The following is a 13,569-nucleotide window of genomic DNA, read 5'->3' on the forward strand; positions in this document are numbered from 1 at the left end:
CTTAAATTGAAGTCTCTTCCTACCATGATACCAGTAATTTGTTATGTATGTAAATCAAAGTCTTGTCTTTTTTTTTTTTTTACGTGGAGATTTTCTCCTCGGATCTATTATGAAAATGGACATGTTCAAGTTGTGTTTTTTCCTACCATGTTATTATGTAATCACTTGTATGTAACTTAAGGTCTTGTTTTTGACTGTGGAGCTTTTCTCCCCGGGTCTCTGCTGAAAATGGATATGTATCCAGTTGGACTAACCCGGTAAACAAATGTAAAATAAAATAAAAATAAAATAAATTATAGGGGCCAGGTTAGACACAAGGAGTTTAAAAGCCTTCCTCACTGCGGACAGAGTTCAAAATCTGCAGCTCCAGGTGCGGGCCATTCTCCACTCAAATTCTGTTCCGGCGGAGTTGGTCCTGAGGGCTCTAGGGTCCATGGCGTCTGCTATAGCACTTCTTCCTCTTGCCAGGCTCAATATGCGCATCCTCCAGTGGACTCTCTTAGTACAATGGTCATACCTTGCTCTCCCTATGCATCATCCCATTGCGATCAGCAAGGCTTGCAACGTCCCTCCTGTGGTGGCTTCACTCCCCAGATCTCCACGGAGGCCGCCTTTTGTGCTTCTCCCTCTCAACACGGTGACCACGGACGCCCTCGCCCTCGGGTGGGGGGGCATTTTGCGGGCCGGACCGTCCAAGGCACGTGGAACGATTCAGAGACCTTACTGCATATCAACGTTCTAGAGATGAGAGCAGTGCTCTTAGCGTTGCTAGCACTTCAGGACTTTCTTCCCTTGGGAACAATTGCGATTCAATCGGACAACATGTCAGTTGTCTGGTACATCAACAAGCAAGGGGAACAAGGTCTTACCCTCTTTGTCGAAGCCATGAGAGTTTGGGAATGGGCAATCTCCACCAACCGCTTACTAATAGCAACTCACATTCTGGGTCGGTCCAACATCCTGGCGGACAAGCTCAGTCGCACCATTCTGACCCCTTACGAGTGGTCTCTCAATTTTCAAGTAGCGGAACGCATATTCGCACGGTGGGGAACTCCTTCATGCGATCTTTTGCCTCTCCCTCAAACACCAAGTGCGACAGTTTTTTCGCTCTGATACCTCCTCCAGGAGGTTCTCCAAGAGACGCTCTGGTGCATGCTTGGCCACCCGGTCTTCTGTATGCTTATCCACCCTTGCCTCTGATGCTCCAAGTTCTTCAGAAAGCCTCTCGGGTGGGTTGCAGAATGATTCTCATTGCTCCGTTTTGCCTCGACAGATCTGGTTCCCCTTCCTAAGGTCTCACTCGGTGAATCCTCCTTGGATTCTAGATCCCATTCCGGATCTGATATCTCATCCATCCTGCATATCTCCTCCGAACCTGGACAACCTGAAGCTGACCGCTTGGCTGCTCCAGTTCCACTCTTGATCAGGACTCCCGGTATTTCGTCCCCTGTTAAGGCAATCCTGGTGGCAGCTCATAAACCGTCCACTAGGAAAGTCTACCGCAGCAAGTGGAAACTGTTTTCTTTGTGGGCGGAGCGGCAAGGCCTGAATCCCTTCACAGTTCCTCTCCCTTTAGTGCTTGATTTCTTAACCACTCTTTTTAACGATGGTGCCAGCAGTTCCACAGTCAAAGTACAACTGGCGGCAATTTCACATTATCACATTGGTCATGACTCTAGTCCACTCATGTCAGCCAAGTTGTGTAAAATTTTCCTTAAGGGTACTTTCCTTCTCAGGCCCCCTGTAAAACAAGCGGTTCCTCCATGGGACCTTTCCTTAGTTCTCCAGGCCTTGACCGCCCCCCCCCCCCCTTCGAACCAGCGGCTACGGTGGATCTCAAATTCTTGTCTTTCAAGACAGCCTTTTTAGTAGCCATTACATCGGCCAAGAGAGTTTCAGAGCTCCAAGCATTATCAGCTAAACCTCCTTACTTGGTTTTTCATCCGGACCGTGTTTACCTCAGGACCAACCCGTCCTTTCTTCCTAAAGTAGCTTCTGAAGCAAACATTAATCAATCCATTAACCTCCCTGTTTTCTTTCCTAAGTATGAAAACAAAGGTGAATACAAGCTTCACTCCTTAGATGTTCACAGGCAACTTAGATTTTATCTAAACAGAACTGCTGGTCATAGGCAATCCGACCAGTTGTTCATTTCCTTTGCTAAATTTAATTTGGGCAAGCCAATTTCTAAAGTCTCTCTGTCTCGCTGGATTTCACAGTGTATCTTACTGGCTTATCAAGCTTCAGGAAGGTCCGCACCGGAGGGTGTACACGCCCATTCAACCCGGTCAGTATCTACCTCGGCAGCCTTTAAGGCTAGGATTCCTCTAGATGATATTTGTGCAGCAGCCACGTCGGCTTCATCTCATACTTTTATTTCCCACTACAAGTTGGATCTTGCATCTAGGGGTAGAGCATCCTTTGGCTCCGTGGTGCTCCGGAATATCCTGCCATGATGGCCCAAGATTCAGGTAGCTGGGGACTCTGTCCCACAGGTTGCAGACAAATGAATCTCCTACTTCAGATTTAGAAGTTATGTACTCACCATAACGTTCCATCTGAGTAGGTGTATTCATTTGTCTGCAACCATCCCGCCTCCTATCCCCTGGCCTTTCAGTTTCCTGCATATTATGTGTTACCCTTTTCAGGGTGTTCTTGCTGTTGGCAAACTCGATCTGAGGTCATGAGGGTAGAGCAGGGTATTATGGGTGAGGGGAGGAGCTGAGAGCTTGGATCCATAGCTGGTAAACCATGCCGGTTCGGATCCGATATCGGATCCATAACCCACAGGTTGCAGACAAATGAATACACCTACTCAGATGGAACGTTATGGTGAGTACATAACTTCTAATTTTCTTCAGTGTGGTTATGATGCATTGGAGGCTTCATGTAGGGCAGCTATGACTGGGGCTGTTATACGTAGACATGCTTGGTTAAAAGAACAGCCACTGCCAGACCATGTTAAAGTAAAGTTACTTGATGCACCTCTGGAAAAACAGAAGCTTTTTGGTGCTAATGCACAAGATGTGTTGAAGTCCATTGAGGAAAAAGCTAAATCAGTACAGACAGTCAAGGATTTCCTCCAGGTTCAGCCACCCAGATTCAGCAGGAATTGGCCTTCAAAGAATTGGTCCTTTCCAGACACTGACAAGTTTCAAAGGGGAAAAACAGGCGTGCCCGAGGTAGAGGGCAATACCGAGGCTCCTACAGGGGCCAATGGCAACCACCAAATCAAAGAAGTGGCGCAGGCAGTCCAGCTGCACCACAAGGACAAACATAATGACTTGACTTTCATACCGTCTACAAAGGCTCAGAGAAGCACCTTTGGGCGGAAAATTATCCTTATTCTCAAAAAACTGGCATATCTTAACCAAGGACAACTGGATTCTGGATTTAATAGACAAAGGTTACAGATTCCACTTCCATACTTTACCAATAAGACAAGGCATGCCAAACCTGCCACTTCATCAAGGGGCAGAGGCACTCATTCAAGTTTCAAAGCTGTTAAATATAAAAGCAATAGAAAAGGTCCCTCCACAGGAACAAGGCCAGGGATTTTATTCAAGACTGTTCCTTGTTCCAAGAAAGGAAAACAAATGGAGACCTACACTGGACTTGTCTACTCTAAATACTTATCTCTTTGTGCCAAAGTTCAAAATGCTGACGTTGCAGCAACTCCTTCCCGTGCTGGGCAAGGGGTCTTGGCTGGTCACTCTGGACCTCAAGGAGGCATACCTGCATGTCCCAGTCAGACAAAGCTGCAGAAGATACCTCAGATTTCTTGCAGGGTAGAGCATTATCAATTCTCAGCATTGCCGTTTGGCTTATCTACTGCGCCCAGAGTGTTCACAAAATGCCTGGCATCAGTAGTGGCACACTGCAGACTCCAGGGGATTCAAATATACCCCTACCTGGACGACTGCCTCATACAAGCAGACAACAAGCAAACCTTGATAGCAAACTTGGACTACGTCATTCAATTACTACAGGCCTTGGGATACACAGTCAGCATTCAGAAATCAAGACTTCTGCCATCCCAACAGATTATTTTCCTAGGAGCCAAACTGGACACAAAAACACAGATGGCTTATCTCACAGAGGAAAAACAGCAGCTACCAGAGTACTTCAAAGGCCTAGCAAAGCTCTCCCAGCTGACTGCAAGGAAAATCCTGCAGGCCCTGGGGTTCATGGCATCTTGCATTCTTCTGATACCTTTGGCAAGACTTCATATGAGAAAGCTGCAATGGTACTTAAAAAGCTTATGGTCCCAACACAGCCAAAGCCTAGAGGACGTAATCCCACTCATTCCATGTCTGCAAAGAGAATTTTTGTGGTGGGCTCAAACAAGTCGGTTAAACAAAGGCATGTCTTTCAACAAACCTCAAGCAGGTCAAATGATTACAACAGATGCCTCAGACCATGGATGGGGGGGTGCACATGGAGGGCAGATGCATTCAAGGTCAATGGACACCAAGGGAAAGGCATTTGCACATAAACCAAAAAGATATTGGCAGTGATGCATGCAATCGAGACTTTAGAAAAATCACTTCAACAAGGACATTTGCTAATAAGGACAGACAACACCACTGTTATGTGGTATATAAACAAGCAGGGAGGCACTCATTCTTATCCCCTCTGCAGACTAACAATGATTCTCTGGGAAAAATCCCTAAGTCTGAAGATACATCTGCAATCCCAGTTTGTGCCAGGCAAGGACAATGTACTGGCAGACGAGCTGAGCAGAAATTTCTTGGATCCACACGAATGGATGCTGCATCCTCACATTTTCTCACAAATAACAAGGACATGGGGAAGACCGGACATAGATCTCTTTGCTTCTCACATGAATCATCACCTGGAAAAGTTCTGTACAAGGACCCATCATCCTCTAGCCTGGAAAACGGATGCTCTCTCCTTCAGCTGGAAGTCCCTAACAATTTATGCATTCCCTCCTCTACCACTGCTGACCAAGGTGATACTGAAGATCAAAGCAGAACAACCAACAGGCATTTTGATAGCTCCAGACTGGCCAAGGCAGCACTGGTACCCATTGCGGTTGAGCATAACTCGGACCAAACCGTGGCCTCTGCCCCTATGGCCTCTGCTTCTAACACAACACAATTACAGGACGGTCCATCAAAACCTGAAAACATTGCATCTGACAGCCTGGAGGTTACCATAACTCCTTCCGATCTCTTGAACTTTTTTGGAAAGAGAGATATCTTACTGGAAGCACGCAGACCTTCCACCAGAAAAACCTATTCAGCCAAGTGGAAGAGATTCATCATCTGGAATGCTAACAGGGGTCAGGATACAACAGTATTGAGTATACCTCAGATATTGGAATACTTGGCAGAAATGTTTCATACTGGTCTCTCATATTCTTCCATAAAGATTCATGCCTCAGCAATCTCAGCAAAATACAATTGTGATCCACCTGTGTTTTCACATCCTTTGCTAAGACAGTTCCTAAGGGGGATAAAGAATATCAAACCCCCCAGGAAACCGCCAGTACCTGCATGGGACCTCAACTTCGTCTTGGAAAAATTAACTCTTCCTCCCTTTGAACCAGCAGCAACTTCAGAAATGCAATTTCTCTCATGGAAAACGGTTTTCCTATTGACAATCACATCAGCAAGAAGAGTCTTGGAGATACAGGCACTCATGGCAGTACCTCCTTTTCTCATTTTTCATCAGGACAGAGTCTCTCTAAGAACCAATCCTTCTTTCATGCCAAAAGTAATTTCGAGGGTGTCTCTAAATCAAGCCATTCACCTGCCTACTTTCTTCCCCAATCCTCAAAACAGAGGGGAAGCACTGCTGCATACTTTGGACATACACAGGCAACTACGCTACTACTTGGACAGAACTAAGACCACCAGAAAGTCTGACCAACTGCTTGTAGCCTATGCTGCTGGAGTACAAGGAAAAGCAATCTCCAAACAAACAATTTCCAAATGGATTGGACACTGCATCAGATTCTGCTATTCCTTTCATGGAAAAGGTGTGCCAGCCAATATTAGGCCACACTCCACCAGAGCTATAGCCACATCCACAGCTTTTCTAAGAGGAGTGGCTACAAAGGACATTCTAGAGGCTGCTACATGGAGCTCTGTGCATACATTTACCAAGCACTACAACCTGCCTTTATACTCCAGATCCCGAGCAGGCTTTGCTTCGGCAGTCCTGCAGGGCATTTTAGCTACACCATCACTTTCTTAGTTCCAACCACCCCCAGCTTGGCTATGGTATTCAACCCATATGTTATGACTGCAGTTGCATTCTTGAAGGACATAGTACAGTTTTGTACCTACCATAAATGTAGATGTCCGATAGATATGCAACTGCAGTCGGATTCTCCCACCCTCCTACCCCTCTGTAACCTTCTTTATGGGTCCACTACCCCTATTCCTATTAGCTGGGGGTATCTCTATGGTGTATCTGTTTATTACTGTTGTGCATGTCTGGAATTCTTTATCCATTCACCAAATTTAGCCTTCCTAGGAGGGCACCTGGCATCTGGGGGCAAGAAACACTGAAGAAGATGGCGTCGGCCGATGCCTTTATACTCCAGCCGTTCTGACGTCCCCCGACGCCGGACCCAGACTTTGGAATCCAGCCGACCGAGGGCTGCCTGAGGCAGGACAACCCATATGTTATGACTGCAGTTGCATATCTTTCGGACATCTACATTTATGGTAGGTACAAAACTGTACTATGTGTACAGTTATGATTATACCCATGCAACATTACATGCATTGTTATATTGTTCTTAACTGCTGTTGAATGATTTTTTCTTCAGTCTTTCAGTAATATTTTTTGCCTGTCCATTGAAATTTCACATCATTAGACCCTCTGAATACCATAAGGGACATAAAGGACAGTAGTAGACACGTTGTGACACTGTTTGTATAGTGAGAATTTCATACACCAGTTTGTCTTTTTCAGGGGAAATGGAGATAGATACTTACTGTCGTCATAGATAGTGTTTCTGTTAAAGTTATCGGAATGAAGTATGGATGTGGGGAAGTAACCCATTTGGCTAGAATCACCATTGCAATGAACTGTTATCAAAGATCTGCTTTTATAGTAAATATTTTGCCCACAATTGTGGAATCATAACCCATATGGCTAGAATCACTGTTGCACTGAACTCTCCTCAAAGATCTTTTATGGTAAGTATTTTACCCACAATTGTGGAATCACTTGTTTAAGAATGTTTTTATCAAAACAATGTTGTTTCCTGATTTAAATAGGATGCTTGATAAAGCACTGTAGCATATGTTGCCTTTCTTCACAACCTGCATTAGTTTGGGAGTTTGGATTTCCCCCAAATGTGAGGTTTTGCTGAAGAAATTCTGAATTCTTATTTGTGAAATAAGAGAGAACCTGATTTCTGATATGTTAGCCATTCCTTTAAGAATGCATCTGTTTTGTTCTCCCACCCCCACCCATTTGGGCATTTTCACATAGCTGAGAAATGCTTGCTTTCTCAACCAATTTGTTGGTCCTTTTGGTGGGGGGGGGGGGGGGGTCCTTCACCTTTCAGACCTAATTTACCAGCTGTGCAGGCAGCTGTCCAGTCGTGTTGACTTAAGGTCCGGATCATTAAAAATGAGTGTTAAGTTTTGCATTGTTTTAAATTAGTAGGTCACTTTTTCGTCTCACTGTCTTTATATTTGCTGTGTTTCAGGAGTTCCTTGTCCAGAATGTTTCCCGATGTGTGGTCACCTATTGATGGAGTTACTATTAATTCTTCTGAACATGATAGCAGTAGCATGCTAGACAGTAGTAGCTTTGCAGACCAACATTCACTACAGAACTGCTATCAAGGTAATTTACAGACATCACCTGAAAATCAAGTAGAAACTCTTTGCCAGGGTTTTCAAGACATGAATCTTGTGGAGTCATGGCTATCTTCAGTGAGAGAGAATTCTGATCTTAGTAACCAACAGTCTACAGAATTCAAACCAATGTATGTGGAAAAATCTTTGTTCAGATTGAATACCCCTAGTCAACAAGAAAGTTTCTCTGCACAAGCCAGACAGTTTGATATCAACAGAAACTTTGACTGTGAAAGGACTGGTAATGGTCATGAAAATATGCCTTATTTAAACAAGTGTCATTTTCAAAATAAAAATAAAGGTAGCATTGATATGAATAAAGAGCATTTCAAAGCTGAGAGGTTTACAAAGAACCGGTATACCAAAAACAGTTCACGGGATCAGTCAAGAACAGTTGTAGATCAGACAAATCATTCTGTTGGTGATACATGGGGTAGGGCTTTCCTTCAAAATCATCACTCCCCTAAAAGATACAAAGACTTTTCAGTTGTGCAGGAGTACAGTAATACATTATCACCTTCTCTTAGTAACTTTGGGCAGCAATTTTCCAAAGAAGACTGTTTTTCTGGGGTGCCAAACCAGAATCCTGTTTTGGATGTTACATGTAAAGACTATGTACGTAATTTAAGGGGAAATTTTGACAGTTCTGACAAAGTTCATCTCAGTCCAGTCAATAGTCTTCCTAGGTCCCCTGAGTACATAAAGCCAGTACTTCAGAATGTAGATCGTCATACTTTTACTGGGGGACAGATATGGTCTGATGATGATGTACTCAGTCCTACTGTTAAGCATGATGCAGTTCATGGAAATCAGAAAGCAGCATGTAGTCCTCAGGCATCTTCCTCTTCTGGAGTTTCTACCATGTCTAGCAGTGGATCTCCCACGCAACTTCGTACATCCCCTGTTGCACAACCAACTTACTACCCTCAGACACCTCCATTATGTAAGTCAAGGCAAGAGGGAAGGTTTGAAATGCTAGGTGACAATTCGGCATTCTCCTCCCCCACAAAGCAGACCCACAGAGTGACCACAGGACATCAAATAACCTTGTCATCTACAAATGAGGACCAGTATTGCAAGCCACCCCTCAACTTTTCAAATTGGACAGCTCATCGTAATTCAGGCAATGATAATTCTGATAAATATCACCGATTCCGTAACAAGCATGGTCAAAACAGCAATACTAGAGATGACAGGCGAGGTCATAAGCCTTGGTTTCTACAACAGAGCCATTTTGGCCAGACTCACAGTCAGCAAAACAGTTACAGAAGAAAACAGGACCAAGACAGTGGAAACTTGTCCGATTTCATTAATCATGCTTTTATCCCTCATGTACCGTTTGGTGTGTCTGATTTCTTGCAAAATCCAAACTTGCCCCACTTTAACCCACATACATTTTCTTCACCACCTAGTTTTTCATTTCCATCTTCAACTTTTCCATTCTCTGAATTAATTGACTTGTTTCATTATGAAGATTTTAACCAACTGAACCCATTTTTTAATGAGCTTTTTTACAGAGACATGGCTGCACAGTACTTTTGTTTTCCTCCCCCTTTTAACAAGTTCAGACCTATGCGAAATCGTAGTGGACCTGCAAATGAACTTCATACCAGGTTAGAGCAATGTTATGAGCAATGGAGAGCCTTAGAAAAGGAGAGGAAAAAGGTAAATTATTTAAAATTCTGCTATAAAAAACAGCTTGTCCTGATTTTCAGTTGAATATTGTGTGAGCAAGTATGCATACTTCCCAGTTGTAATGCTTATTATATGTTTGGGCTATGTTTGCTTGTACCAACAAAGTATTCTGTGTCATCCTGTCTGTCCCCTTCAGTTTGTGTGATTATGCCAACAGACAGATTTGGTCTGACCATTTTTTCCTTCACCAAATGTTCAAGCTTGAGCTGCTTCTGTACTCGCACCATGTATCTGTCCCCTATCCTGCGTCAAATCTTGTTTGCCACTCAGACAATACAAATTGCCAAGCCAGAGCTCGGGATAGATTTTTCAAATTGCTTCAATTTTAACTAATTTTCTCTCTAGTTTATTCAGGATTTTATTTTCCTCTTTTTCATATTACACTTTTTTTGCCTTAATCTAGTAAGAAAAAATACCTACAATTTGTGCTCCTTTCCACTTTAGCAACAGGCACAGAGGTCTTGCTGCATCCATTGACTTTCATTTAATACATTTTGCTCCTGAGAATTTTTAAAATAGTGTGGTAGTGATCAGATCGTTTTTCAGGCTTTTGCTCTACTTGTGGTTGTTTTTTAGGCTTTTGCTCTAGTTGTGGTGGTGCTTATTGTTTTTGTGGGTACAGATAATTGTTGCTGCAGGTACTATGTAATAGACAAGGGCTTCCAGTAATCTGGCCACTGCTACGACAAAATACCACCGAAGGATACCTTCGACATACGCATGTTATGCCTGGGGCTAGAATACTTGTAGGTTGCCTGTGGAGTTTGTAAGGCTTCAGCCCATGAATTGCTTTTTTTCCCTTCATCCGCAGAACAGGACTAAGACATGGAAAAAGATCTGAGAAAGACAAGGAGAAAAAAGTCAAAGAGGGGGGAAGCAAAGAGTTGTGAATTTCTTCCTCACCAAAAAGTCTTCGCTCAGTTTCCCCCCAAACAGGTGCACCAATTGCATTGGTACCTTCTTTGTTTCCTCTACCATGCCTCTCCTGCACTGGCACTATAACTCTCTCTGATCACTCTTGGAAAAGAACATAGAGCTGACTTTGATCGGAGAAAGACCCCCCCCCCCCCCCGCCGGTTCCCTCCCAAGCTCCTGCATCATCTGCCAAGGCCTTCCAGAACTCCTCCGTTTTATTGAGGTAGAATAATAAGGATCGTTGTGAAGTTGCAAATAGAAGTGTGTGTCATCTCATCCCCAGGGTTCAGGGCAGATTTGCTTGGTGCACAGTCTCGCATATAAGCTCCTTTTTCTGGCACCAGAGATCTCTGAGACGATGTCTTTCCAAGAACATCTCTGGTCTTATCTGACTGGTTTGAATTCCATGGTACCAACCTTCAGTCATCAGACCGAATTGATTATTAAGAGCATCTGAGTCAGCATTGGACCCCTCAATCCATAGTCTCCACCTTGACTTTTCTGGTGTCTGGATCTTCACTGTTTGAGGTCTTTAGCTTGATCTCAATGTCTGAGCTACCTGGTTCATAGGCATAGTTTGCCCCCTTTTGTGGGGACAAGTTACAGTGCTGGCTGTGAGGTCTGTAGTGCTGACAGGTTCAGGATCGGACTTTTGATGTCATCGAGATTGAGTGAGTGACCATACTTCCAAAAAAGGCGTGACATGCTTCAACAGCCTCTACCCCCAGGCAAACTTCACTTTTCTTTTCCATCCTTTCATCATCCTTCCCAAGGGCAAGGCAGACCTACGCTACCTCTTCAGGAGGCTTCAGCAGACCTTTCTGGTGGTACGGGTGACAACCCACCAGATCCACTCAAGGTGCATGTGCAGAGGAAGGCACATTGGCTCCTCAGTGGAATCCCTCACCCCTGATCCTGACCTGGATGAAGAGAAAAGATCCCAGCAGTCCCCTCTAGAAAACTGCAAGTTTGTCAAAATTCTAGAATTGATGCTTCAGAGGGATTTGTGGCCAATGGACCCCCTTCCATGGATGAGGAGGTGCTATTTGAAGCCTTCAGGTCTGCTCCTCATACCTCCTGGGTGGTGCCCCCTGCTGCCTACATGATGGACCTGGTATCAGAAGGGTGTGGCTGGGCACTTGTGTTACTGAGTCCATGCGGAATAAAACAAAAATCTTTTGCCCCCTAAGAACAGACCACACTGGAGTAAGGACCCACTGCCACCAAGAGAGAGCTGTCTGATGGGAATACATGTATATGATTGAAAACATAAAATATTGCATTCAAAGTGTTGAGAACTCAAAATATTGAAAATGGAAGTTTGCCTTTTCCCCCTCTGTTGTGAAATCCTGACGTTTTTATTTATATAATTAGCAGGTGGTGTGGGGGGGCTAGTCCCCCTATTAAATACGTTTTAAATAGTTTAAATCCCTGACTATGGCCCAGATGACCCGGGTTCAATTATTGGTAAGAAAGACTAACAGAGCAGCAGGGAAGGGGTGGGTCTGCCCATCCTGGGTGGTAGGGCACTGGTTGGTATGCTTCCTAAGAGGAGGCATAGTCCAAGGAGAGGAGTTGCCTTCTGTTGCAGTCATTGAGCATGGGGAGAGGGGTACAGAGAGGAAAGGAAGTGGGTAGGGCATAAATAAATAATAAACCCAGACAGAAGCACAACTAAGCCCCCAGGATGCCCTTTAGATCTGTGACCAGCCTAATCTGTACCGGAGTAATTCTGGGGGATGGGGTGGTAGGAGGATGGCTGGTAAGCTCTGTGTGGACGTGGGGCACTGGGGGCTGGGCCCAGTATAAATGAGGTCCTTGGACCGAAAAAAAAATGTAGTTGATTGTCAGAATGAGGAAATGAATTTATTCCCTGGGCATATTTACCCTTAGGTAAGACATAGACAAACAAGCCTTAGATTCTTTGAGAAGGCCAGTCACACTTTACATTAGATTAGATTAGAAGTAGGCTAACTGCCCTTGTGAGGCATTTTAAGCCTAGCCAATTATCCCTTGTGAGACTCGAACTCTGCACCTTGTATTTATAAGGCAAACACCTTAACCATTAGGCCACCCTCTCAACCTCTGTTAGAAACAGCACGAGTCTGTGGTGGCCACTATATATATATTATCATAATACACTATATTCAACCTCTTCCTGACACTGGTACATAATGCAGCGAGTGGAGTGGTTAGGACAGCAGGAGTGAACATTACCATGAGTCACAATGCCTTGCTTTGTCTCTGATTTTGTGGACAACTTTAAGGCATCCTTTGACAGCTTCTGTAATGGGTCATCAGTGTTTGGCCCCAAAGTTAGAAGTTACTGAAGAGGGAGAAGGACAGTAAAATGCTATCTACCCTAGGAGTCCAGTTTGAGGCCCCTCAAAGATCCATTAGCCAGAACCAGAAGGAACTTATGTCACTCTGGTTTAAAAAAAAATCTCTGCGTCCTCCACTTTGATTTTTCAGATAGTTATTGCCAAGGCACAGTAGCCCACATTAGTGAATGCCATTCTAGGAGCAGAGGATTTCCACAAAATTAGGAGTTCAGAGCTCCTTTCTCAAGGAAGCAACCTCAGCATCCCTGAATTGTTGCCGTGCCCCTCCCTTCTGGAGACAGACCTGGGCTGTCTGTCTGTCCCTCACTAGTTGCATGGATGGCTATCATGCAGGACAGCTGAGTGAAGAGCATAATATCCAGAGTCTACATTCCACCCCACCAAAGAAAGACAGCAAAGAGAGAGTGAGAGAAAGCTATTCTATTTGCAAAAAGAGCCTTCCAAGAAGAGAGAGTCCAGAGTCTATACCATTTCTTTTTAATATCCTAAAAGTCAAAGAAACTCAGGACAGTTGTAGATGTAAGCTGCCTAAGTCAGCATGTAAAGAAGATCTAATTTCAGATGGTCAAGGTTCAAGCCATTATACGGTGTTTGCAGGTGAGCAACTGGATGTGCTCTAGTGACCTTTAGGGCACTTGCCTCTACATAAAGATCACTACAGAGTCCAGGAGGTATGTACATTTCCGACTGGAAGACCATCACTATCAATGTCATGCCTTCCCCTCTGGCCTCACCACAGCCCCCTCAATGTTCAAGTGTACGACTGTAGTCAA

The 13,569-nt window shown here is 44.3% G+C and overlaps 1 protein-coding gene across 1 annotated transcript in view; it reads left to right on the forward strand.

Moving 5' to 3' along the window:
- The window catches only part of LOC122816223 (meiosis-specific coiled-coil domain-containing protein MEIOC-like), a 465,493-nt gene that overhangs the window by 208,468 nt on the left and 243,456 nt on the right, over window positions 1–13,569 (forward strand). Inside the window, exon 3 of the mRNA XM_044088968.1 lies at window positions 7,694–9,509. Coding sequence (XP_043944903.1) covers window positions 7,694–9,509 — 1,816 coding nt within the window. The remainder of the gene's footprint in view (window positions 1–7,693; window positions 9,510–13,569) is intronic.

This window comes from Protopterus annectens, chromosome 12.part0 (genome assembly GCF_019279795.1).
Source record: "Protopterus annectens isolate FY-2018-M chromosome 12.part0, PAN1.0, whole genome shotgun sequence".
Taxonomy (NCBI): Eukaryota; Metazoa; Chordata; order Ceratodontiformes; family Protopteridae; genus Protopterus; species Protopterus annectens.